General features: G+C 39.5%; 1 protein-coding gene across 2 annotated transcripts in view; it reads left to right on the top strand.

The window, feature by feature from the left end:
* ULK2 (unc-51 like autophagy activating kinase 2) overlaps positions 1-26,080 on the top strand; it is a 42,548-nt gene extending 16,468 nt beyond the window's left edge. The window contains exons 7-28 of one of the 2 annotated variants that reach the window (XM_063340558.1): positions 987-1,060; positions 2,095-2,196; positions 2,549-2,607; positions 2,902-2,984; positions 6,435-6,485; positions 6,852-6,940; positions 7,609-7,780; positions 8,720-8,780; positions 9,029-9,121; positions 12,266-12,403; positions 13,485-13,630; positions 13,867-13,947; positions 16,819-17,105; positions 17,228-17,421; positions 17,940-18,049; positions 18,868-19,020; positions 19,780-19,988; positions 21,291-21,469; positions 22,403-22,521; positions 22,919-23,076; positions 23,890-24,025; positions 24,231-26,080. In XM_063340558.1, the coding sequence (XP_063196628.1) occupies positions 987-1,060; positions 2,095-2,196; positions 2,549-2,607; positions 2,902-2,984; positions 6,435-6,485; positions 6,852-6,940; positions 7,609-7,780; positions 8,720-8,780; positions 9,029-9,121; positions 12,266-12,403; positions 13,485-13,630; positions 13,867-13,947; positions 16,819-17,105; positions 17,228-17,421; positions 17,940-18,049; positions 18,868-19,020; positions 19,780-19,988; positions 21,291-21,469; positions 22,403-22,521; positions 22,919-23,076; positions 23,890-24,025; positions 24,231-24,298 (2,762 nt within the window). In that variant the 3' untranslated portion in view covers positions 24,299-26,080. Of the gene's footprint in view, positions 1-986; positions 1,061-2,094; positions 2,197-2,548; positions 2,608-2,901; positions 2,985-6,434; positions 6,486-6,851; positions 6,941-7,608; positions 7,781-8,719; positions 8,781-9,028; positions 9,122-12,265; positions 12,404-13,484; positions 13,631-13,866; positions 13,948-16,818; positions 17,106-17,227; positions 17,422-17,939; positions 18,050-18,867; positions 19,021-19,779; positions 19,989-21,290; positions 21,470-22,402; positions 22,522-22,918; positions 23,077-23,889; positions 24,026-24,230 lie in introns of those variants that run through there. The other variant, XM_063340559.1, reaches the window with a different exon arrangement.
* Positions 26,081-27,206: the final 1,126 nt, after the last annotated feature.

Here is a 27,206-nt window from a genome sequence, read left to right as displayed (position 1 = left end):
TTTATGCTGTAATGCAGATTCTCAGTATAAAAAAGCTTGAGTCATAAAGACCTTTTTGATTAAATCTGCAGGAAAAAGAAACCTATTCAGCTGATTTTTTTTTTAGTATTAAACTACTTTAATTAGACGTAGATCTGTAACCTTTGAAACTTCAAATAGCCTTTAGCCCATTTCAAAACTATGTGCATGCGAGACTCCAGTCGGAGTTCCAGCTAGGTTGGCTTTTTTTTTTTGTGGTAGACCCTCCTAAGGGTTATTTGAGAAGTTTAGTAATGTAGGTTATGACCTATTTTTGGCAGAAGGAGGTTTGACATTGTAACCGGGGAGGGATGTTGACTGTTCAGGATACTACCAAACTCCTCTTCAGAGGACACTTCAAGAGTATTAATCTCTTATTGTTGTCTGTTAAGTGTCCCTTTAAAAATACCTTGGTTTTAACAATTTTCTTTTCTATGCTTTTGCTCAACCAAAATCTGAGATCTGTCCCGACTCACTCCATCTTCTAAACAGCACAGAGGAGACAAAACTTCTTCTCTTGCTGTCCTCACTAGGTAGTTTCAGATGCTTTTGTCAACATGGAAAATGCAGGCGTCTGAAACTTGAGTTCTTAAACTTCTACCTGATGTGATTTCACTGAAGCAGATTGTATATTCATCACTCTTAATGAACCATTTATATTTAGCCACTGACTTTAATCCTTTCCTGCTGACGCCAGACAGCATGCTCTGCAGCTGGGGAGATGGCTGAGCAGCAGTTTATGCAAATGATGCCACTGCTGTTTCTTGGCCTGCGATTTGGAAAATAATACATTATTCTTTCAGTGTAACATAGATTTTACTATCCATGCAGTTGGCTGTATGTTATACCTGTCTTTTTCTCGTTAACTGGTGATTGTAGCAGATTTCAATACAAGACAGGTAATTTCTAGACTTTAAAAATTTGAAAATTATCTTTCTTTTCATTAACGAATGTGTTTCTTTACATAGCTGACTTTGGTTTTGCTCGTTATCTGCATAGCAACATGATGGCTGCAACTCTGTGTGGTTCCCCTATGTATATGGTAAGTGACAGTGTAGTTCAGATTGTGTTGCTTATCTCAGACATTCTCCTACAAGAACAAAATAATTTACTGCTTGCAGATTGGCAAATGGCTAATGTTGCTTCAGCAGTATCAGGGGCAGCACGCAGTTCACCTTTCTGTGGTTTTACTAGCTCCTTTTTTTCTTGTGATTTGGAGATCATGATTGTTAAAATCAGAGAGACATTAAATGTTTCTTAGCACTGTGGGAAGGAAAAATCTTAGAGAATTAAAAGACAATACATCTTAGCATTAATGTTTTGGCAAAGTAGTTTCATTCCCGCTTACATACTTTTTTTTTTTTCCCCCCTGAAATAGGGTATTATGTCCTTCCCAGTTTCTAAGAAAATAAAAAGTGATTGAATACAGGCCAGAAGAGCTTTACGCTTTTAGTTTAAAAAGCTACTTCATGTTTTCATTGTAGTTATTTAATGTATTCTCTCACTTGGGTTTGGTTTGTTTGCTTTTTTAAAAAAAAACAACAATTTGGAGTTAATTGCCATTAATTTTTACTAAGTAGTGTGGCAGTCAGTTGATCACTGAACTGTCTGACTTTAGCTCTATCACTTCTGTACTCTATGGTCATGGGGAAATTATTTTGCTTTCCTTTGTCTTGTTTTTGTACATGTAAAATAGTGACAATGGTATTCCTTGTGAAATGCTTGGTTATTTATCCACAAGGAGGACTGAATAAACCAAATAAATAATGCTTACCTCTTACTCTCATACATGCCAATGGTTAGACGCTTTCTTTAGAACATCAACATTTCTAGTTTTCTGTGTTTTTTGAAACATAGCTTTCATTTTAGATAGAACTATTACCTTTCAAACCATATGATGCATTAAAATGTTAATTTTGTCTTAAATTACTCTTAAAGTTACTTACTAAAGAGTAAATATTTACTCTTTACAATAAAGAGTCTCTGTTAATGCTGGTCTGACAGAACTGTAGAATTCATATTGCTGTGGCTTTGCTTTTTTTGTTTTCCCTTCTGAGATCTTGCTGTTCTTTCCAGGCCCCTGAAGTGATTATGTCTCAACACTATGATGCTAAAGCAGACCTGTGGAGCATAGGAACTGTGATTTATCAGTGTCTTGTTGGAAAACCACCTTTTCAGGTAACACTTTAGTTCCTTTTCCCTCTTTTTAGTCTTATGGAAATTCCTAGAGCTTTTCCTTCCAGTCATGAAAAGAGAAGCGGTCATGTCTGAGCGTAGTGTCGACGCTTCAAAGGCCAGATCGCTTGAGGATACCAAGGGAGAAGTTGCTCATACTTAGTCTATGAGATCAGTGTGTTCATTCCAGAGGAAACACATAAGGATACTCAGTACTGAAGTCACAGCTGTGCTTGGGGTTTTCTCTTTTAATGTCCATATGGAAAAGCCTCCTTTTTGTGTATGTGTGCATAGGTACAAAAGCTGTTTTCTCCGTGAAACTGAGCTTTAATTAATGTACGTTTTTATTTGACAGGCCAATAGTCCTCAAGATTTGAGAATGTTTTATGAAAAGAACAGGAATTTGATTCCTAGGTATGTCACCATGGCCTTTCCTGTCACTTATAGTTGTTGATTGAACACTTTTTCATCTTTGGGAATGCCTGGGATTCATAAAAATGTTTCATATTGCTATCTTTACACGGATGTAGTATGATACCAGTGACTCATGTTGCATCTTGCATTCATTGGGTACCTTGCTGAGTTAAAAGTATCCTGTACTAAGGCTATAGGGCATGTATAGTGAAGACTTATGGTAGAACGCTGGCTTCCTGAAATGTAGTGTGTTATGCGTTATTTAATGCATGTTTTACTTCCTCTTGTGTGCAGTATTCCTAGGGAAACATCAGCTTATCTGGCTGACCTGCTGTTGGGTTTGCTTCAGAGAAACCAAAAAGATAGAATGGACTTTGGTAGGTAACTTTTCCTTTGGATCTCTTGACTTTCCTTGTCAGTTGTATTCATGTGACCGGAATAACTGTCTGGACCTTGCCTACAGCCCATTACATGAAAAGTGACGTGTTTTTTTCTTCTCGGCTCTCATAAAGGAGGCAGAATAGCCAAAATAAATCATTGTGAAACCACTGTCAGTATTAAGTGATGTGCATAAGTTACGACTTTGTAGTTGAGTAGTGAAATATAAGTTAGTTTAATTCTTTCAATTGTGGCCTTTTTTTCCCCACATTGTTAACTGATATACCTTACATTTGATGTCACAGTCATTTTTCTGTTACTTTAAGTGCTGTTTTGGCTTCAGACTGGGAGCGGCATGCAGGCTGCAGAAATGTAACAAGTACTGGAAAAACCCACTTCTGAAACAAAGTTGCTTTAAATGATTCCTCCCTGATATTTTCTCTCGCAAAATGCAAATATCGTAACTGTATTGATGAGGGTACAAATTGTGTAAATTTGATTTGACCTTGAAAGCTTTAGATATGTATATCTAAGGGCAATGAGACATGTGATGTTACATCAAAATTGTTTATGTTTGCAAAGGTGAATTATCAGTATTGTGCTTACGTATTGCTAGTTGTAGAGACTTCTGTATTTTAGTGAAATATTTTCAATGTTGGGGGTTTTTTGGCCAAAAAGTAGTAGAAACAGCAGTTGTGCTGGATTTTTGTTAAGTCCTAAAATTTTAAAATTTTTAAACTGTGCAGTGACTGAAGTTTTCATACTGTTAGATTACCCAATGTCTGTTTAGGACTGCATTTTGAATTGGTTGGGAAGTTAAGCCTAGTAGAAACTAAATGGATACTGCCTTAACAAAAGGGAACTTGTTTGGCTCCGGTTTGCTGCTGTCTTTGGCTTTTTCTCTTTAGCTGGAGATCTTTGGTTGCAGAACATTGTTCTAACTTCTTAAGATTTCAAGGCCTCAAGATTTCAAGGCCTCAGATCAGTACTATTGAATCATTCAGAACAGCTACAACTGCTGCCTCTTCAAAATTAGTCAGGAGTAGAGTTTAGATTTGTGTGTGCTTTGCACTGGCTGGATTGTCTGTTACTCGCTTCAGTCTCCAAAAGCCTTTTTATTGCTGGGGTTTTTGTTACCTATTACTGCAAAAGTAGTAATGCTTTTTTTTCTTTTTATTAATGCAAACTCAGGAAGCATTTTTAAAAGATGACCACTGAAAAGTTAAATTTTTATTAGTTCTTTAAACTACATAGCACTATTTGTTATTGCAGTTTTATCGTAGCTGCCATAGGAAATGTAAATCTTAACCCTTTAATTAATTAAACCTAACTTATCTAAATACCATTATCTTTTTAGTTACTTTTATTTTATATCAATAGCAACATGCTTTATACTGAGATGTGTTTAAGCGACAAGACAGGTGACCCATCCAGTTTGATCTATGCAATGGTGAGAAAGAGCCTAAACCTTAAAGTCTCTCCAGGCTCTTTGTAGGCAAGACCCAGTTCTTCCTTACCGTAAGCTATTCGCTCTTTTGATGCTGAGATCCCTGGGTGAGTTGCACCCAAAAGTCAGACATGCTCAGTTTTTGTTTCTGCTTCTGGAACTTCACCATTGCTCTTTAGTTACGCAGGCAAGCTTGGGTTTGATGCAGTACTGAAATACACAAATTGACTCATTCATCACATGTGGTCCTTCTGTACTTGTGATAAGAAGGCTGTATTTGTTAGGCTGTGGAGAGAGGACTCAAAAGGTGTTTTAGTTCTTCACTTGAAGCTCAAGACTCTGCTAGCTACCTGTTTCTTTTTCCTTTTCAATGCCTGCTATGTTTTGCTCCAAGAAATAGCAAACTTTTCTTTTTTTTTTTTTTTTTTAGTAATTTGGAATTTAAAACATCAATACTAGCATAATTAAGGTGCTGCTCTTCTGAAAACCAGGCATGGGGTTTTGTGTGTAGGTGTGACTGACATAACTCAATTTAACTGCTGTACATAAAAACTTAAATAGAAGTCAGATCCAGATAAAACTCATGATAACTGTGTAAAATGTCCCAAATGGTAATGACAATATTCAGAGGGTGATACATAAATCTGTATGTGTAGAAGAATTAATACATCACGAACATGGACTTTTAGTAATTGATCCCACTTTGCCCTCAGGGTGTTATGATCCCTACAGTTTCTTCAAACATGGGAAATTCAGTTATGTGTGGTAGTGGGAGAATGCATTTGTGCTTAGAAAGAAAAATAGAAAGCAGAATGGTAGTGATGAAAGTCGTGTTTTCCTTGGCTGAGCCACTTAAAGGGCCTCAAAGGGGCTGCTCTGGAATGTGCTTAGCAAAGGGAGTGAAAGGGAGAGTGTATAACTCAGCCCAGTTGCCTGTTGTTAAAGTAAAAATAGCATTGGAAATCTTGTTGATCTTCCAGCAATATAAAGTAGAACAGCAGGTGTTGTACAAAAGCTGAAGAACACCTGATCCTCGTGTTAAAGTTAATCATTACATTGTTCTTGCGTTACAGCTAGCCTCCCGTCCTTATCGGGTTGTGGAAGAAAGTGTTGTTGAAGGAAGAGGAGATACTGCAGGCCTCAGATTCTTTCTTTTTTTTTTTTAGCTTGTTATTTACTTAGGTCTGATGAACAGCATTGTTTTTCCTCAACTGTTAGAACGTTAAAGTTCAAAAAGCTCAGCAGCTAGCTTCTACCAACCCTCAATTTGCCTTAACTAGCTGAGGGTCACTTCTTGTAGAATAAAACTTTCCCTGTGAACTTCTAGCCAGGTTGTTACGCTAAGTCAATTAAGTGCATCTCAGCATGGCCATTTACAACGAAACCGAAATGTTTCTATTGTAACAGTAGCAAGTTAACTGAGGAAATTGTTAAAGAAACTGTGTTTAATTCTGGTTTGAACTGTGAGCTGGTTGTCCAGGTCACGTTCTGCTGTTGGGAAGTGGGAAGGAGGACGGCTGCAGCTCTGTTGGGATTTTTGGCCACCTAAGGAGTAGCATTAATGGGTTCAAAAAGAAGCTCCTTGGGAGAGGTAGAAGTGAAAATACTTTCAGTATTTGATGTGAGAGATGCTCATCATTTAGAAGAGAAATTAAAACTGAGTTAGTACCACATTGAACGTAGAGAACAAAATTTCATGATGAGTATGGGAAGGCTTCTTGTGTACATGATCCTTAAGTGTAGTTATAAAATGTCCTTCAGTAGTTCAGTCTGATTTGCCTTGCTGGCTGTTGTTTGAAGTTTTTAAATTGATTTTGGTTTCCTTTCCAAATGCTATAGCAACATATTGCGTAGAAGGCTTTAATCTTTTATAAGCTCTTCACCCTCTGGCCCTGAAATATTGATTCTGGGAACGCAACAATTTATCACTATCTGCAATATAGTCTGTAAATTCTGTCATTTGTACATTTCCTCACCATGGTTGTTGTTTCTTGTTCTATAGAAGCATTTTTCAACCACCCTTTCCTGGATCAGATTTCAACAGTCAAAAAGTGTAAGTAGTTTTGGTTTTCCACTTATTTGTGTAAATGGTGAATGTTGGGGCTGGAACACAGAAAGATGTGCCAAATATCACACCAAGTGTTTATGAGGCATTTTGCTGAGTCTGACTTGTGCTCTATCGTGAGGCTAAGTGTTGAATCCTTTTTTGTATTATGCTAGACAAAATGTGATACTTATTTACTAGTTCCTTTGACATTTCAACTGAACTTAAATACCCTTGTGTGTTTAAGGATGTGCTGTGCTTGTAAGTTGTATAAGGGTTTATGAATGAAAAGCAGTGAGGAAATGAGTTTGTTTGAAATTCAGCCTTTTGAAATCTGAGTCCCGTTTTTTTTTCCCTTGGGTTTTCCTCTTCTAGCTTGTCCTGTACCAGTGCCCACGTATGCAGGCTCAGTCTCTGGCAGTTCCTGTGGTAGCTCTCCTTCATGCCGTTTTGCTTCTCCTCCAGTAAGTTCTCTGTTTTACAGAACAATCTCCAGAAAATATTTTCTATAATGTTTAGCCAAGAGTTACTGAATTTTAGATCTTTCAATTCATGAAAGTGTAAACTTGTGTTTAAGAGCACAGAGCAAGGAATACCCCTGTCTTTTGCAAGAAGAATGGCATTAACATTTTGGTTCTTTCTTGCTCTTTGTGTTGTACTTTGTGGGTTTTCTATTGTTCTTTTTTGTTAAAAAAACCCAACATGTCAAATCCTAGAGTAGCTGTGAGCTCCTCATTGCCGGCTGGGGTTAAATCACAGCATTGGCTAAGGCCCCTTATTCTGATACAAACTGATGACTTCAATTTTATGTGATATTTTGAAGAGGTGCATCTGTATTATCAGGAATGATTGAATAATTTGCAATTGTTTAAATTCACAGCCTATTTAATATAGAATTGTCTAAATTGACACTACAGGGTTATCCAGTATTTGACATTTCCAAATTCAAATACATTTTATATTTCTGAATACTTAAGAAGCAAAAAACGGCCCAAGATTTATCTTTTTTTGTGGTCGAAGCTAGTGATGATTCTTACTTTAGAAGCTTCATAGTTAAAAGAGCAATTCTGCATTCTGAATCACTGTATTTACAGTGGGGTTTTTTACTTCCCTTTTTGCACTGCCCCTCCAGTCTCTGCCAGACATGCAGCATATTCAAGAAGAAAATTTGTCTTCCCCTCCGTTGGGTCCTCCTAACTACCTTCAAGTCTCTAAAGACTCTGCCAGTACCAGTAGCAAGAACTCCTCTTGTGACACAGATGACTTCGTTCTTGTCCCACACAACATCTCTTCAGACCACTCATGTAAGGACTTTCCTTATTTTTACATTTCAAAACAATGTCCGCTTGTAACGTACCTTTATGTCCTGTTATTTTTTGGCTATCTTTTCTCTAAATGTGGCTCAGTTCACATTGGAACTCATTTCATTAGTTTGAAGGGAGACTCTTTGATATACCTACATGTCCACTGGGACATTTTCACTTTCAGTTGAGTAGCCAGATATGCCAAGGATAGAAGGGTGATTTAAAGTCATGGAAAATACTGGGATTTGGCAGTAGAAGAAAAGAGTTGGTTGTAAACAACCACGGATAAGAAGCCCAAGGATTCTCTTAGTGGAGGCAGGCACATTGTTACCTCCAGACTAACTGAATGTTTATAGACCATGCTGTAGAGCTTTAGATAATAAACAAGTGTAGGTAAATACATCAAAAACATCTAACATAAAGGGTAAGGCATCAGACTGGGCTTATCCAGCAGAAAGACTTGGATGTAGCACATTGCCACTTTATGACATCTTCCAAACCTGAACTGCCACTGGGAAGCTAGTCAGCTGATTTCTGTACAATGCCACCAACTCATGTTAAATATTTGACCAAATTAGTGGCTTGATTTCTGAAGGGTTCCTGTCATTTGTTATTATAAATTTCCTGATGCTTGTACTTTGTACTCTTAAACAATGGATTTTATTTCAAAATTATTACAATTAGTATACCCAAAACCAACGCCAACAAAAACAAACACAAAAAAGATTGTTAAAGAACTGTCTTCCCCAGTTACATTTTTGTTGGTGGTCACATTTGAGGTGTTTTCATACACAAAGCAGTTTGTGGAAAATTTACACATTCTTAGAAATTTGTCAGAAGAGATTATTTCTGTAACAGCAGTATTGGAGATGTGGTGGTGTTTTTTTAAGATTCTGCTTCATGATGCGGATTTTCAATGTGTTCTTCTGCTTACTGTAGATGATATGCCATTGGGAGCAGCTGGCAGGCGGGCTTCGAGCGAGTTCTTGATGTGTGGAGGGTAGGTGTGCTGAGCTTTATCCAAAAGTCATCTCATGTTCTAAAATTGACACTGCAGCTGTAGAAGGAGTTGCTGGGGTTTTGGCAGTGATGGGTTTACATAGCTGTGTGTGGACTTAAAGATGAATATGCCAAGTTGAATTTAATAAGAATATTGCAAACGGCTTGAGTTCAGCAAGTTTTGATGCAAAGTAGGTAGTTTCTCTGATGTGAAGACCTGTCTTTTGACAATGGTTTTTGTTTTCACAGGCAGTCACCATTAACTATTTCTGGAAGCTCAGGAACTGTACAGAAACCATCCTCAGCCTCTTCTCGAAGTACTGCTTCTGGTACACCAAACAGGTGTGTGATGTAGGCTTAGCATTTCCTCCCTTTTAAAAAGGTTCTCTGCTGCTATATATTTTTTTTTATTTTGTGGGTGGCTACTGGAAACTGAATTGAACTAGAAACTATACCTGTTTTTTCCAAGCTCTCTGCAGTTAATGATTCTAAAGGCTGACAGTTGTGTAGCTAATTTCTGTCTCTGGTGCATCCCCAAAACATTTCCTTAAGGAAAGAGAGCATGCTTTGGTCTGTTTAAATTTTGAACTGGTTGAAAGCAGAAACTTAGAGACATAACTGACTTGTCCTTTTTGGTGTTAATGGAGCACAGCACAGTCTTCATTTAGTGAGTCAAGATGTTGAACGCAGTATACATTTTAAGAAGTAGTTGTGAGAGAAGAGGAATTTGCAAAACCCAGATTGCTATGGATTTGTGTCTTGTGGCTGGATTGTGTTGTGTCTGGTGACTGGGTGTGGCTTCTGTGCAAGCAATTACTGTGAATTTCGTGTTTGTGCCTCACAAGATACCAAAGAAGTCACATGAAAGAGGTAAACATGTATTGCAGCTTTTCCATCAGCAGGACTGTTAATAAGTCCTCTTTCTTCCACGTGGTTGTTGATGAAGCTTCTGCTAGTTTGAAATAGCACTGATTTCTGCTAGTTTGAAATAGCACTGATATTCATCAGTGCTGCCTGAAACCTTTCCTGTAGTATATTGGAAAATGTAAAGCTTAATCATGCTGTTTAACTACTCCTGTAATATGTAAACAGAAGAGTTAGATTTGTCATTTGACCAAGTAATGAATTTCACAACGTTTTCAGTACAAACAGAAAGAGGATGAGTAGCTAAATGGGGAATAAAGCTATTATGTTGGGTGTATTTTTGGCTTATGCTAATACTGCAGGGCTGCGAGTCAGCATTATTTGTTTAGAAACGCTTGTCACAAGAAAAGTTTGCTACTTTGTGCTGATCTTTGTGCAGTTTGTAAAATCTGCTGACATGGGCTATCAATACAGCTTTGGTCTTACATTTTGTGTTTAAGGTCAGCTAATGGGGATGGTTTGTCTGTAAAGATCCATTTGCTCTGGATTGTCCATGTACAGTGTATTATAAATACATTGTAATTTCCTATTTTAAATTGTGTCAGGCATCACAGTTTTTAGAGTTAGAGGTTTTGTGAAAATATGCCAGTTATGTTATCTGTACATTACTAAGTTAAGAGCTAAACGGTCGTGTGATTAGAAACAGGTGCCTACTGTTCACACTTTCAGTGTCTGTACTATAATAGTTTGCTTTAATTATTGGTTGAGTAAATTTGGTAACTAACTGACTGCTTGGGGCATGGTCTGAAGAAAGCAGAGTGTGTCTCTGGTACTCTGCAAGATGCTGCTTTTGGGCTTTGGTTTTGGTTTTTTATTTCCTGAGAGAGGTTTTTTCACAGTGTGTAATTTTTTTTTAATTTTTTTTTTACAAAAGGTTATGCCATATTAATTTTTCTGATTAGCTAATCAAACTGAATGAATCGTACCGATAGTTATGCTGCTTTATGTCAAGAAGAAGAGGCTGTAACACTTCTCAGGCTCCAGCCAGAGTAGGCAGAATAGGTAGAGATGGTTCACTCTCCTGTGGTTAATTGCTAATTTTATTCTTTGGATCTCAGAGAAACAAGATTTGCATGCAACTCTGCACACATCTGTATTGCACTTTCTTGAACTAGTAACAAACCACATCAGACTCGAGGATGCCTAAGCAGAGCTTAGCTTTGGGCCTGAGCTGGGGAGCCAGGATGGAAGGCCAAGCACGGTGCCGTGCCTCTCCACCACGCTAACACAGCATTGCTGCCTCCAGCTAGCCCGCGGCTCGCAGAGCTTGCTTGGCCCTACCTGCAAGGGTGCGTGACAGCAAGGGAAGGCATTTTGCATGCTGAATACTCTAAAAGTTGAAGTGCCTTCGTGGCCTCTTCATTGTCACTGCCACAGTTCAAATAACATCTGCTTCCCCTCTCCCGGAGGTCAGACACAGGGAATCTTCCCTGCGCTACCTCAGCCTGTTGTGTTAGTCCTAGCAGGCTGCCCACTGCCTTCATCTGCTTCCCACTTTTGAGACCTTCTCGCGTGGAATCTTTCAGGTCTTCCACTGACTCTGTGCTCACAGCTGACTTCCAAATTACTTGGTAGTATCTAAAAATTGGGTGGCCATAAGAAGGACAAACTTCTTTTCTTTTGCTAAGGAAGCTCTGTGCATGTTAGGAAGTAATATTTCATTCTCAGAGGCAGCAAAGAAAATAGGATACATACAGTCAGAAACCCAGATTTCTGTTCAGCTGCAGCCTTGCAGTGAGTGCTGTAACTGCTTGTTTTCAGAGCTCATGGTAGAACTTTTTTCAGATTTCCTCTAAGAATTTTTAACCTTTCTCTGAAAAGGTGGTCAGTAAAGGACAGATACTAAACTGATTATCTTCCAAAAAGCCCATTAGTTTGAAATTCTTTCCATTGAATTCTGTTGTCTTTTAAAAGCGTTGGTAACTGATTACGTTGCAGTGGTTTGATTCCCTTATCAGATAGTACACCGAGGTAAGTCAGGTCACTGACACTTCAGCTGAACTCGGGCAATGCTAATCTGCAGTTGGAGTCTGTGGATTAATGTTCAGGTGTGTGGTTTTGGTCATTTTGTTGGGGGTTGCTTACATAACCTGTTTTCCTTTTGCGAGTTCACGGTGTCTCTTGGGATATCTCTGACTGTGCTTTAGTGGCTTTTGTACACATTCCAGCCCTGCTGCTGAACTTCCTGTTCTTAGCGCAATGGGTTTTCCTAGAACGCTATTTTGAAGCGTGGTAAACAGAGTGGGTTGATTGGCAGGAAGTTGGAGGGACCTGTAGATTGCTGTGATGCGTGACGAAGGGCTTCAGCTTGTACTGTGCTCTCAGCTTGATCTGATACTAGTCAGTGTAAGAAAGGTAGTTAGTAGCAAACAGCTCCTGCTCATCCTCCGTGAAGTGTTAGAGCTAGATTAGGACAAGCTAAGATCACATTGCATGCAGGGAGTGCAGAAGCAGCTTATTTGCCTGTTTCCTAGATTTTCTTGAAATTTCAACAATGGTACAATTCAGAGACGGACCTATCTGCCTATATTCATCTCCTGTCTCCACACCTTCCAACTTCAGGCATTGTCAGCCTTCGGTATCCCCCCGCAGCGAAACAGCACCTATCCCAGTTCCCACTCAGCTACGGAATTACCAGCGCATAGAACAGAACCTCTCCTCTACCGCCAGCCCCGTGTCAAACCCCCACGGATCACCAAGGTGAGTTGGTTGGGTTTTTTAACTCCTTTTCTTGGTTCTGGTTTGTGTTTGTACCCTGACAGATGTTCGTGCTTTCTTGCTGATGTAATTTTTTTTTCTGCACAAAAACATATTAAAGACACATTTTAATGATAACAAATAACAGTCCTTCACAATCTCGAGATTGTTGGATGGGCACTTGAAATCTTTCACGAAAACAAAATGAGCTTGTTCTTTCACTCAAATGCAACCCAAGAAGGTAAAAAGGTGAAGTCTTGCTTTTTTTATTCCTCTTTGTATATTATATGGCATTACATCATAAACTAGAAAGTCAGTAATAAGTTATGTTTTGTTTTCACGCATGTAGTGATGAAATGAACACATTGTTCTGTAGAATATCAAGGAAACAATTTTTGGCATGCTAGCTACCAGCTTGTCTTTTTACAAAGCTCTAGTGTGCCAGACTTATTCTCTGTCTTGTGGTCTACAGGAGCAACATGGTGAAGGTCAAAGACTCAGAAACGGACTACTGGGAACCCTTGAGTTCTTTACAAAAACAAAATCCATGGTTCCTTGCATTTTTTAGGTTTTTTTCATGATCTCTGGTTTTATACTAGGTGCTACAACTGGGGAAGTACTTTTCCCTTAAATAACCTGTTTTCAGTTATCTGACCTCTGTAGCAGACCCAATATGAAAACTTTGTCATAATCTTTATTGACATAAAAATGGGCATTTGCAGCAATACATTTAATATTCAAAATTTGATGATCAAGTTGTTTGAAGATTAGGAATCCATGTACTAAGGGATATCCGTTTTAATTTTCTCCAGTCAACAGACTATTATGGCATTGAAAGTTAAAAAGTCAATGTGAACAAAGGGAATTAAATCTTGTTTGTTTTCAGTATGGGAAGCTTATGCTTGTTTTCAGTATGGGAAGCTTAGCTTAAGTTATTAACTTAATAAGCTTCCACATCATAGCTTTCTCTTTAAATATCAGTATTGTCTTTAACTGATCATTATACTCTTTAGGGAATTCTGAAGCTTATCTCAAGAAACCACAGTTACTGTAGCGTGTGTAACCATTCTTTTCATCTTGTTAGAGCTGGAGTTGTGAGACGCTCAAATACCAGCCCAATGGGCTTCATGAAGATGGGCTCCTGTTCTCCAGTACCAGCGGACACTGCACAAGGTGTTGGGCGCAGGTTATCCACAGGATCTTCTAGACCGTATTCTCCTTCACCACTAGGTAAGCCGATAAATTCTTAGCAATTAGTAAAGGTTTATCTGGAACAGTAATTCAGGACAGTAGTTCTTGCTTGAAATTATCTTAAACCAAAATCTGCCCAACTAGGTCACATTTGCGGAAATCATTTCTGTTAAATGACTCACAGAAGTAAACTAGCTAGGTTTTTTTTTTGCTTTACCTTCATTTGTAGGTGAAGTATAAAGTGTAAATTCACATTTTTATTTTTGTTTGCATAGTTGGAACCATACCTGAGCAGCTTGGACACTGTTGTTGCGGACAGCTTCAAGGACATGAAGCAAGGAGTAGAAACTTCTCAGGTGAGTGACTTTAGACAATGCAACCGGTGCTAGTTTGATAGAGCTTCTACAGCGTTTTGTGAAGGGGGAGGAGAGCCAACGCTACATAAGTATGGGTTAATAGGTGACACTGGGTAAAGTGGTGCACTATGTTTCTAGAAACTTCACCTGGTTGTGGCTGCATCAAGACACCTTTCCCCATAACTAATTCCCTACACAATCAGAGAGTGACTAAAGTTTCTTTTCCTCAAGATGAAAAAACAACTCTGGTAATGCCCATCTTTAAACAGGGATGGAAGTGAATGGATTATTATGAATGGTAGTAACATGCTTTTCAAAATCTGGTTTTGATAGACCAGCTCTGTCATGCCAGCCCTCAGAGAAGGGAGGAAGAACTGCCAGTGTACAGCGTGCAGCACGTTTTCGTCATTCCCTCAGGAAATTGACTGGAATCTGATGCTAGTGTTGCTAAGCATTCAGTAAGCTTTGCAAGTCATAAATTATTATGACATGCCAGCAGAAAAAAAAAAAGAAGATCAGGGAGAAGTAGAACTTGAAGATGTTCTGAGACTGTTAAAGGTGGAATCGCACTGTAACGCCAGAAGGATTGGGCCTAAGAATATGCAATTCAGCAGCGTGTTCTTTTGCTCTATGCACATTTTGGGTGGAGTTTCTTTTTTATCTAAAATACTAGTTATGTTCTTTATTTTGACTTTCTAAGAGGTGGTGTTGAAACTGCATTGTGGGTTTTCCCCCCATTTAAACACTTACCAAGATAATCTGGAGATGACAGAGCCTCCGTATTTCTTGGAGTAGTCATATTTCAAATATCTGGGAATGGTTTCATCCATATGAAATAAGTTCTATGACATGTCTTAAAAATTCCCTTCATAATTGCTATGCCATTGACAGTCTCAACAAAAGACAAGGAATGAATCCTCAGGTTTGAAATAGTCTCTTCTCTTAAAAAAAAAAAAAAAGGATGTGTGTGTGAAGAGGATATGAAGCAGTGTGTATGCTTGTCTTGTGGCATCTTCTTTGGATAGAATTTTGTAGGGCTGTTGGTTTAGCGTCTTTTGCCAGTGTCAAACTGATTTGTAACACACAGCACTGTGTTTATGGCTGTAAGGGTTTTTAATGTTTCATTTCTTCATCTGTTTCCTGCATTCTTTTCCTACTTGACTTTATTTCTTAATTTCAAATGAATGCAGTGGTATTTCTATTTGTAAAATACCACAAATTGCAGCAAGTCTATTTCTGAGCATTTAAATGGGTATGGGAAGCTGGCTTTCGCTTCTGGGTGAAGTGAGGTCATCTGTACTGAGATTTTCTAAAGACTGAAGACGTCTGTCGCAATGTAGCTTCTGAACTAATTGAGCTGCTCTTGCTGCCAGTGGCAGCAGGGGACAAACTTCTAATTCAGAAGCCTTTCCTGTGGTGGCAATGACACTAGAACAGTAACCAGTGAGATTTAAGACTGGTTTCTGAAACGGCAGGTGAGGACTTTCAATGCTACGAGACAGACAAGTAGAGGGATTTCAAACAAGCGCATTCTTGGCTGGGAAGTTAGTGAGAAATAGACTTGATCCCTCTGTTGGAGCTGCAGGCAGAAAGGCTTTTCTAAAACATACTGTTTAGTGGAGAGGAATGAAATCAAGATGAAGTAGCTCATATTCAAAATCTAACTAGCAAAAGCATAGGCTTAAGAAGGTTGAAAGACGTATCTTAACAGCTGGGCCCTTCACTGGGCAAACTGCAAGAAGTTTGTGATGTTTTTCTGAGCATCCATTTGTGAAACGGAGCCTTTCTCAGAAGATTGTCTTGGCCATCTCTTAAAAATCTTATCTAGCTAGTATGGTTCGTTTTCAGTTTTGCCTTTTTTTTAAAAAAACAAAAACCAACCAACCAAACAAAAAAAACCCCACAACAAACCGTGAGTGAAATTGTCACTTCAGTGTCAGTTCTTTGAGGTTACAAAGATAGGCATTTTATCTGGGAAGCTGTGGCCATAAAGTTGAAGTCTTATGTACTATTTGTAACTTTGCACAGTTCCTCATCATGAGACACAAAAATACCGCAAGGAAGAGAACACTTCATCAAATTTCATGTTCCTTATTTTGAAAGAGGAAGGGCACCTTTGAGTAGGTGAGATGTTCATAAGAGACATTTCCCCAAAGCCCTCTGTTTAAATGACTGCTTATAGCTCTTCCATTTCCATTTGCTGTAGGAGAAACTCCTCCTTCATACTTAAGTGTGGACTTCCTCTGTACATAGTAAGCTTTAGGAAAACTTTCAGTCTGACAGACTGAAAAATAAATGACTACCTAAAGTAATGATCGCAAACTGTTCCCTCTGAATACTTTGGTTCTTTTTAGTACCTGGTTTTCTTGTAGGAACGATGAGCTGCCTCTTATGTCTGCAAATGAAGTCGTCATGTACAAAACAAGTCATTATCATGCAATGTCACATTCATGCACTTGTTTGCAAGAATATAATTCCAGTACTTGAGAACGTCTATTCAACCTACAGTCTTGGCGGCTGCGCTTGAAACTTCAGCATTGGTTATGCCATTCCTGATGAATCCAACCACTTTATTTGTCTTGGTGCAGGTTGCCAGAGGTACTGCAGCTGCCAGTACAGCTGTCACCCTGAAATCTTGCCTATTTGGCAGCTTGAACGTCTCATCAGTGTAATGTAGCCTTAGTCCAAATAGCCGACAGGCTAAATCCATTCTCCTTGCCATCTAGTGAGTTGATGATCAAACACGTCTTATGATATTTGCAGTCCCATCTTCTTTCAGCTTAATGTTGATCTCTGGCATTTTGGGTGTCATTGATAGGTTTTCCAAACACTGCAAGTAGAACTTTACGTCATTGTTTTTCATCCCCACAGGTTCTCCGATACCACCATCTCAGTCTCCACAGTCACTTTTGATGGGAGCGAGGTTGCAGAGTGCCCCTACTCTCACAGACATTTACCAAAACAAGCAGAAGCTCAGAAAGCAGCATTCAGACCCAGTATGCCCATCCTATGCTGGGTATGGATATGGTCATTCTCCACAACCAAGTAGGCCAGGTAGCCTGGGAACGTCACCTACCAAACATATGGGATCGTCACCTAGAAGCTCAGACTGGCTGTTCAAAACTCCATTACCAACGATCATTGGCTCTCCTACTAAGGTTTGTTAAGTTTGACACTGTCAGTACAATTTAAGTGGCAACACACTGCCTGAAACCATTCCCAGGAATATTTTCGGGTTCTAATTTTGGTTTTTCTGTGTTCTTGGTCTTGATTCTTAAAGGCAACAGCTCCTTTCAAAATACCTAAAACTCAAGCGTCCTCAAACTTGCTGGCCCTGGCTAACCGCCAGGGCTCGGTGGATACGCCGTTGCAGCCTAAAGACATCGCTGACCCAAGGGATTTCACGCACTTCCACTCGACGCAAGGAGGTGAAAAGCAGGCAGGGGAACAGCACAGTAAAACTACATTTGGCAGGTAGGCATTTTGTAGTATTTATAACCTGTAAAGTTGGGTAGGTAACTTGGCAGAAGAATGTACATCACACACAGTGACTTGGAGGGGAAGAGCATGCAAAAAGTGAGCTGTGAGGAGATGCTGAGGTTTAGTGTATATATCGAGAACATTTTGTGCTGTGTATAAATATAGCATGGACTTCCTGGAGTGCTTTGTGTTGCTATCTAGTTCCCTTTTGTTTTGATTATCTGAATATGGAATTTCATTGCCTCTGTGAAGCCTGTTCAGTTTTTGCTTGAAAATCTATATGACAAAATTTGCAATATAAATTTTTAAGACAAAAAGATCTCTTTATTTTTATGGTTAGCTCTATTTCAGTAGGTCCATGATGAACAGTGGGATTTCAAGACTTTCTGTACTTTTGTTGAAGAATTCTCTGTAATAAATACCAAGAGCCTGAAAGTCATCCTTAGTTGCAAGTTAGATAGGAAGATCTTGCTGAAGAACTTTATTGTGAGTTCATACGTTTTTCTGCCTAGGTCTGTCAGTACTGGGAAGCTATCAGATCAACAGGTAAAGACTACCCTTGGTGGCCAGTTGTATCAAGGCAGTACAGACAGCCTCAATACAGAGCGACCGATGGATACAGGTAAGGAACATCCAAGCTGTCTTTATGTGCTAGGTTTTTTTATGGAGTGCCAACTAGATACAGTTCTGCTTCCAACTTTGATAATTGGTTCTGACAATTTTTAGCCTCAGTACAGAAGGCTTTTTTTAATCTTTGAAGGGGATATGTTCCATTTCTTTAGCATAGCTTTAAAAATAACTGAGACAGGAAAATATCTATTTCTGTGCTAAAGAGAAATATCTCAACTGCCTATACTGGCTAGAGCGGTTTGGTTTTTTTTTTTGTTTGGTTTTATTTTTAATACAACATTTGTGGCTGTTTCATTTCCTAATTCCACCTTGCTTTCATATGAAAGCGTTTATGTAATTCTGGGTCATTTTTCTCCTCCTCCCTCCCCCGGCTTGTCCCTTGCCACAGATGGCCACCAGGAGTTCTCACCTTGCTTTTGAGCAGATGGGAGGAGTTCTGCAGACAGGGCTGGTCTTCGTCCTCCAGACCTGTCATGGTCTGCCTTTAGAACTTCTCTGTTGTATCTTTTTCTGCGGGACTGGTGTTGTTCTCAGGCTTTTGGAGAGCCTCTGTTGCTCTTTTCTAGGTGAGGGTAGAGCAGAGAGAGATTGAAAATAAAAAGATCTACAAAGGCTGTGTCTTGACTCTCTGTGTATTGCCAAGGCTGTCCACTCAGCTTGTTTTATTGGCTGACAGAACCTCTAACTAGTTCAGGTCTTGGATCTACATCAAAGCATGTTGTGTTGCAGTGCTCCAATTTGCTGCATGTAATTATTTATTGGTATGATTATACGTAATAGGGGCTAACTTGCTGAAATTTTCTCTTCCAGCTCCAGCAGGGGCCTACGGAGTTGCGATGGCACCTCCTTCCATGGGAAGCGGGGCAAGTTCTCGGGCTGTCATGTTTACTGTTGGGTCCCCTCCAAGCAGTGCCACCCCTCCTACCTGCACCCATATGGTCCTCAGAACAAGAACCACCTCAGGTAAGACTTACCTGACAACTGTGGACTGTTCTCAAATGCAGTATTTAGGTTTGCCCTAGGCCTTGCCCTTGCACTTTTTGGGCTAGTAACCTGATTACTGCCTTGCACAATAGATTCTCTAGGCCATACAGTAAAAGTGCACTGTAAAGTAGAGATTAATATCAGATGACTTCTGCCTTTTCTCTCTTAAAGAGAGAGCCAGAGGCACAGATTTACAATGCAGCCGTGTGTAACCTCCTGGGTAACACAGCTTTACTCCACCACAGGGGGTATAGTAGATCTCTGTGTCAAAGGTGGAGAGGAAAAGCTAGATTTCTGATTCTGCATTTTTTGCCTGCTGCTGTGCGTTGTACCAGACGCAACACACAAGGGGTGTGAGCTGACTGCATTTCAGCGTGCATCGGCTGTGTTGCCAAATATCAAAGATGTCAAGGTAAAGGCCTTCATCCGCTCAGGATGAGCAGAAGTCTGCAGCAGTGTGCTTTTGTGAACTATAGCACAGCCTTTGGTCCGTACTGTTGGACTCTCTGCCTTGGAATCCTTGTCATCCATTTCCCAGAATCTGTGTTGTGAATCGTCACTGTTCATTACGGTGTAGCCTTTGCATTCTCTACAGAGCGATGCAAGGAACAATGAGGAGAGCCTCCCGAGAGTGAATCTGTGATGACTACTGATTTGTCATTTGCTATCATCCGCAGACCCAGCGCTGCGAGATGGAACAACCGATTAGACTGAATGTGTGTGTTATTTTTCTTGTAGTTGGATCAAACAGTTCTGGAGGGTCTCTCTGCTCTACTAGTGGCCGTGTATATATGGGCTCTCCTCCTGGTATTTATATGGGTTCTTCTCCTCCGGGAGCCGAGGCAGCTCCGAGTCTGAAGTACATGCCTTATGGTACTTCGCCTCCCAGCTTAGAGGGCTTTATCACTTTTGAAGCTCCCGAATTGCCTGAGGAAACTTTAATGGAGGTATAGAAAAAATAATTTAATCTTTTATAATGTATAATGCTGCTAAAACAGAGACATGGTAAAAACAGGACTGCTCAGTGCACTTCATGGTTTCCTCTTCACTATCTCACATATTCCTTTCTAAGATCTTGAAAATATTCCTGTGTCAATTGTGGCTTTGGTAGCTATTCCTGGCATTTCATGTATTTGAATAGGTAACCAAAGGAAACATGACTGCTTTGTTCACCAGAGCCTTCCAAAGAGGCCTCTGTTTTAATGCCAAGTCTCTGGACGTGGGTGCTGACAGTAGCAATGTCCCTCTGGGCATTGTTTTTAACTGCTTCTTCGCAGTCAGTGGGTGACGTTAAATCCTACTTGTGGGAAGAGTGTCCTATTTTATTTTTTTTTAAATATGTGGAGGAGTGACACTTCAAAAACACAAATTGGGGTGGTCTTTCACCAGAATGCTATCCTTGGACTGTAAATTTCTCAAGCCAGATTGCTGTTCTGTTTTCTCATTCACATCTTGCTGGAAGGTGTTTGGATCCCTATTGAATCTATATGTTAGAACATGAATGTTTGACAGTACGCTGCATTCTTCCCACAGATAGAGTTTAAAATGTATTTAGACCTGCATTACTAATGAAAAGATTATAAATATTGCTGAGATATGTTTGATTAGTTTTGAAGGCTAACTTTTTTTTTTTGAGCAGAGACTATGCATGTAGCGTCTGTTTTAGTCACCAAGCAGCAGTGAGTTGTTAGCTCCAATTGAAGTTGTTTAGTTTAAATGGTAGACTTTGGCAACAGCCACCTTTTAACACAAAATAATTCTAGATCTAAGTGTAAATCAGAGTGAAGCGTGCAAGTGTGAAGCTTTAGATGTGTTCTCTTGTAGGTATCAAGTCTGTTATATAATAAAAGCCAAATGTTCCTCCTGGCTTCTCATACAAGTGCCGAGCATACTTTTGGGTTGCTGATAACATAATAACAAGTAATATGTCCCACTCGTGATTCCTTTAGTTGCTCAGGTTTCAACAAACATAGAACTCTGTGTCCCAATTCCATTGGCTTTGTTGAAAAACACTGAAGTATAAGCTAGTGTATCTTGAAATCATTAACGAATAGAGAACAAGTTAGTACCTGTTGATGTGTTTGCACCCGTTCGGTTCTGTAGTCCCTAGTGCTCACTCTACTACAATGTGATTTCTGCATAGAATTGACATACCAAGAAATCCTTAAATGATTAGCAAGAGTTTTAAGTGTACTTGTTTGCCGTATGGCTTATAATGGTTAAATTGTTGTCGTCTTTCCCTCTGACAGAGAGAACATACAGACACACTGCGTCATCTAAACATGATGCTGACATTTACAGAATGCGTTCTGGATCTGACAGCAGTACGAGGAGGAAACCCAGACCTGTGTACTTCTGCAGTGTCGCTGTACCAAATCCAAGAGAGCATAGTTGTCGATCAGATCAGCCAGCTAAGCAAAGAATGGGGGTAAGTATGCGGTCAAATAGTATCAAGAGAATTAGTGAATATTGAATACACAAAAATGTATTCAAACTATGCTGGTTTTGTTGGGAGTGATTGTTTTACTGTATAGAGTCTTTTATAGGAATAAGTTTTTAACAACTGAAGACAGATCAGAAAGAGCAAAGGACAGAGAGACATTTCCTGGCAGACAAATAAAAGGACAGTGTTTTCTGGCCTGCCACCTAAGTTGGACAAAGTGGTGAGGAGTTCAGGCTTGAGGTGCAGCAGTGCATTTCTAAGCTTGGAAATGAGTGTACCAGCTTCTGTCAGATCTGAGCCCTCATCTATTTCTGTGGGCCAGGCTGAAGCAGTAGCACCGAGGTGGAGGTTGGAAAAGGGTAAGGAGTGTCCAAATTTGGCCTTTTTTCAGTGGAACCAATCAGCCCTAATACAAAATCAAAAGCAAGGAGAAATACGAGAAATTCAGAGTGGTGGGAAAGGGCAGTTCTACTTCCTGCCTTCTTCCTGAAAAAAACAACAAAAAAAACCCAATTAAAAAAATACCCATCAAAGCGTTTGCTTTTCACAACGGAGAATTCCAGGGCCATGGGAAATGACGCTGAGAGAAAAGTACACCCAGTCGCTTGTGGTAAGACGTTGACCTCGGGCAGTTAGTCCCCACAAATAAATGTTCCTTTTCAAAATGTCTACATTAAAGCAGTTTGTATTTGCTGCTGCAGCGACTACGAGCAGATGTCCTCTCAACCCGTGACAGAGTGTTTGTGAAGGGAAGGGAGGGGTGGAGTCGCATTTTAAACATCTGTCTTCCTTTTCTGCTGCTGCTGGGTCCTGTGTAGGCTTGTGATTAAAAAGTGGTGCCTGCCCATGGCTTGAATGTGTTCAAGAAAGGTGTTTTGATACATAACTACTCTTTTTTTTTTTCCCCTTCCTTCCTAGACAAGTAGAGCAGCTGGTGTTGTACATGAAAGCCGCCCAGTTACTAGCATCTTCTCTGCATCTTGCCAAAGCACAGGTCAAATCGGGGAAACTGAACCCATCCACTGCTGTTAAGCAAGGTAGAGGAACTTTGCTTTGCTTGTGAATTTTCTTTGCTGATACATCACTCAAAAAGCTTAAGTTGCAACATTTGTTTGTTTTCTTCTGTACAAGAGAATTGTAGGCATGTACGATTGTGCAATCCTGATAGTAAACAAAGATACAGATAGAAACTGTTAAGAAATGGGCAGTTATTAACTTGAAATGGAAATTGTTTGATATATACTTAATTCACAGAAGTGGCAGAGTAAATAAACATTAAAAGCACAAGTTTAAACAGATTGACTTCGCTAATGGTGGGAATAGCTGAACTTCAGCTATGTTGTTGTTTGGTTGTGTGGGGGTTTTTTTGTTGATTGGTTGGGGGGGGTTGTTTGTTTTTTTAGTTTTTTAAATATCTTCTTACCTTTCTTCTAGTTGTGAAAAGCCTCAATGAGAGATACAAATTCTGTATTGGCATGTGCAAGAAATTGACGGAAAAGTTGAATCGTTTCTTTTCGGACAAGCAAAGGTTCATTGATGAAATCAACAGTGTAACTGCAGAGAAACTCATCTACAGCTGTGCTGTAGAAATGGTAAGTCACTCCTTTTACCTAAACGATAGGACATTGAGATGAATCGCTTCCTTCTCTTGAAGGAATTGATTTCCTATCTCTTCTACATAACCAGAAAATAGAATGTATGTTTCCAGAATTCTGTTCATGGTAATTTTTGTTAGTCTTTCACTCTCTTTCCTGCCCTGCCTTAACTGTGGCTAAAGTTCCTGGCAAATACTGTTCCTCGGGGACGTTTCCCCTACATCAGCACATTTGGTACATAAACAGGAGGAAATGAACTCCTAAGGCACACAGCCCTGTGCACTGAAGTCTCATCCAGTAAGGCTTACATAGAAGCAACAGAAGTAGCTTCATCAATTTACCATGTCAATTTGAGGAACATCAGCCTGTTCATACAAAGCAAAAATGGTAGCAAACGTGTGGAAGCTTTTTCATGTAATTGATAAACTTTCTAATCTGCCATGGAGCAGATGCAGTAACCATACGGGAAACTTAATTGCTTTTTTGATGAGAGGGAAGTCTCTTTAATGTAGGTGTCACACAAAAAATGCTGGCAAATATTGTGCTTAACCCTGATAAAGGTGTAGTCGTGCACAAAAGATCAAAAAGTGCTTTTGTAGTTCATATGTGCAGAATATTCTCAGTTAATACAGCACAGGCACTATATTCTCTCAGACTTCCCTTTGTTGTCTTACCGTTATAAAAACAGATCAACTAAATTAAGGTAAAAAATAGTTTCTTAATGACACTTTTACATCATTAATTTGGGATTTTTCATTTCATTACTTGCCTAATGCAGTTCATGTAACTGAATCTCCTGAATGATTCCAGGTTCAGTCGGCAGCTCTGGATGAGATGTTTCAGCAAACTGAAGATATTACATATCGATACCACAAAGCAGCCTTGCTGCTGGAAGGACTGACTAAAATCCTCCAAGACCCTGCAGATATAGAAAATGTACACAAGTGTAAGTTTATGTTGAATAATGAAAATACTGAAAATTACATGGAATTAACCTGGCCTGGTGGGTAGTGTCCCTGCCCATGGCAGGGGGGTTGGAACAAGGTGATCTTTGAGGTGCCTTCCAACCCAAACTATTCTATGATTCTGTGATGAATGCATTATAAAATAATACTGAAGTCCTCACCTATTTTACCTCTCTCTGTTTTCAGATAAATCTAGCATTGAGCGAAGGCTTTCTGCATTGTGCTATAGCACAGTGGCTGTATATGAGCAGTAGGAATATCCTGAGGACCAGATGGTGTGAACATAAGGGACCACATCAGTGATACTGCACTTTTTTCACTACGGCTTAATTGTTGTCCTTGTTCTGCCCCACGTGGAAGATGATTCTTACATTTCTGTGGTGACTACCAAAGAAACAGCAGCATATTCAAAGAGGAGAAATTCCAAAAGTACACTTGCCTTACAGATCCAGCAGCTCCTTTTTCTTCCTAGCAACAGAATTTAAAAGAATCTCTCTTCACATTTCAAACTGATCCTTGTACGTGTGCTTTGACTTGAATGAACAGGGTGGGGTTTTTTCCTCATGAGGTTTATAGAGAGTGGAGCCTTCTGCATCAGGTACAAAAACACATTTCCCTCAGAAGATTCCCTCAAAAGTTTGTGAAAAATCTTTTTTAAGTTGTCAGTAAAATGTGGCAGAGTGAATTTGGGAAACCCTAACCATGTGCAAGTGCTGTTTGAAGCTTTCAGGACTAAGCTGGCTTGTATCGGAGCTCACGTGTTGTAAACATGGCTCAGCTTGTTATATGAAGGGATGGCGAGAAAGCGCTCTCTTACACGGGGGAGAGATGGTAATGGAAGAAATTGCGCTCCATCTGTGCAAAATGCCCAGTGGGTTTTCAGCTGATGTGGATACAATTTGATGATCTTCTTCCAAAATATTTTGTTTTGCACTAATTTACTAAAGCAACTGTGTATTCATTTTTGAAGAACTATATTGAAAAAAAAAAATAGAGAAAGAAGGCACAATGGACTTGGCTGAATTTCATTTCAGTGTACATAAAATTCTTTTCAGAATTTCAAATGTAGCTTCTAGAAGACTTTCAAACAAACTGTAAAAACTTGTATTCATGTGAACCTTTCCATTTTATACCTATTTGTCTAATACTTGAGTAACTACTGCTCTGGACTTTCTCAGTAATAGCAATGTTGAGTTGCTGGTTGTTTGCTTTTTATATAGATTTGGTTGCATCTTTTGTTGTGCATGCGATACGTGCATTAAATGCCTGCAGTCTCTAGGGGTGTAATGACAGTTCTGTGTAGTTTGTTTCTTGGGCAGTATTACAATAAATACTGTAAACTGAAAGGTTCTGCAAGGAACCATGCAAAACCAGAAAATAATGTTGGGGTTTGAGATGCTGATAAACTGATGTAGAATATCTACATACAGTGTGTGAAAAATCGGGATTATTTTGTGTGCATTTAGGGGGAGAGGTGGGAAGCTTCATTTAGCCTTATAGGCATTATCATTTCAAGCATCCCATGAGATCATCATCAGGACACCGATTTGCAAAGTATTTAGGCAGATCAGCTTCTCTGGAAATGGTTCCTACACTTTATTTTTGGGACTTTTTTTTGTTACTCAACTGCTTGAATACTTGAATAAACCATTCTCCAGGACAAAATCATTTTAATCCTCTTAAACACAGTGGTCTGAACTATTTGACAAAGTTGTACAGGGCTTACACATCGAAATATTGTTTCAGTGTTCGGATAACCATGTGTTTCCTTTACTTTGACAGAGTAATGTACTTTTTACCTTATTTATCTGTATGGACTTCCAACAGTTAATTTGAAAGTGTTTGTTTATATAATGTTTGTATTTTTAGGTCTTTAATACGGTGTTTCTACCTCTCCTTTGTAATTGCATGCATTATTCTTGAAACTAGGTAATAACTCACTGAACTGTTGCGTAATAGCCTTTTTATTATGGCCTGTATAAATGTATATTAAGGTAAAAATAAATACTGACACTAGAAGTGTTTCTATGGTAAAACGGGGTTTCTGTGTCTCTGTAACCAAAGGCCAACGGTGTTAACTGCAAAGAAACGGGGTGTACTTGGCTGGTGAAACCAGTTGCTGAATGTTCCGTACGTGGGTCTCAAGCGATGCTCACCTCAGCAGTTGGATGTGCCACCAGGGCAGGATGGGGCGACTCGATTGAGTTGGTTATCTCTGGATAGCTCTGGCACAAAGCGTCCCCAAGTTTGTTTTCACTTGCTCTAGGAAAACAATTTACCCTGCTTTGTTTTCTGTTTGTGTTTTTGTGTTGCCTTTTTTTTTATTTTTTAAACTTGGATTTGAAAACAAATATGCTAAGTAGGTTCCTGGGTAACAGCTGTATGTTCTTCCAACAAGGTGCTTATTTGTTGCCTCTAGCAAAGAGGAGCTGTCTGCGTTGCCAAAACAGCATATACAGAGCTAATTGACAAAAATTGGCAGCGAGTTACAATTCCTACCCAAACTTTACGGAAAAACAGGTTTTGTCCACCTTGTAGGTAATATCCCCTCCCCAGCAGAGGTGTGCTGCGGTGGCTGGTACGCAGCTGCTGTAATTCTTAGTTGTATTATCAATTTTTTCCCAATTTATTCTTTAAAAGAAACTCCTGTGCTTGTGACTGGTACATAACAATAGAAGAGGATGAGGAAGGAGTGAGCAGGGAATGCTAATGATATGCCTGAACATGAATCTAGGAACAAAGCAAAAGCCTTAACGCACAAGTCTTAGGCGATAGGCTGCTTTTCCCAGGAACTCACTGGTTTTTTGTTGGTTTTCTTTTTTTCCTCAGGCTTCAAGCTCATTCTCCTTCCACTCTTGCCAGCAAGACTACAGCTGCACAAACAGGAGGAGAAGAAAAGGGCTATTCTTGTTCGCTGTTTTCGGGAGGAGGAGACCAATGTTCATGGCCTGTCTTTCTGCATAAACTTATTCCACGAAGATCCTGAAGCTGTCCTCTGTCTTCAGCTCTCTGCACTCAGCAGCAGGTGCTTGTTTCTACTAAATACTTCCCCCCGGCCCCCCGCCTTTTGAAAGATAGAACTTGAGAGGAGATATTTGATGTGCTGCTTTTCTAGTCCGGCTCTCTAGCATCTCCCCAAGAGCACCGTGTTCTGTACTTGTT

This window comes from Chroicocephalus ridibundus, chromosome 7 (genome assembly GCF_963924245.1).
Source record: "Chroicocephalus ridibundus chromosome 7, bChrRid1.1, whole genome shotgun sequence".
Taxonomy (NCBI): Eukaryota; Metazoa; Chordata; class Aves; order Charadriiformes; family Laridae; genus Chroicocephalus; species Chroicocephalus ridibundus.
This window is presented reverse-complemented; position numbering and strand designations above follow the sequence as displayed.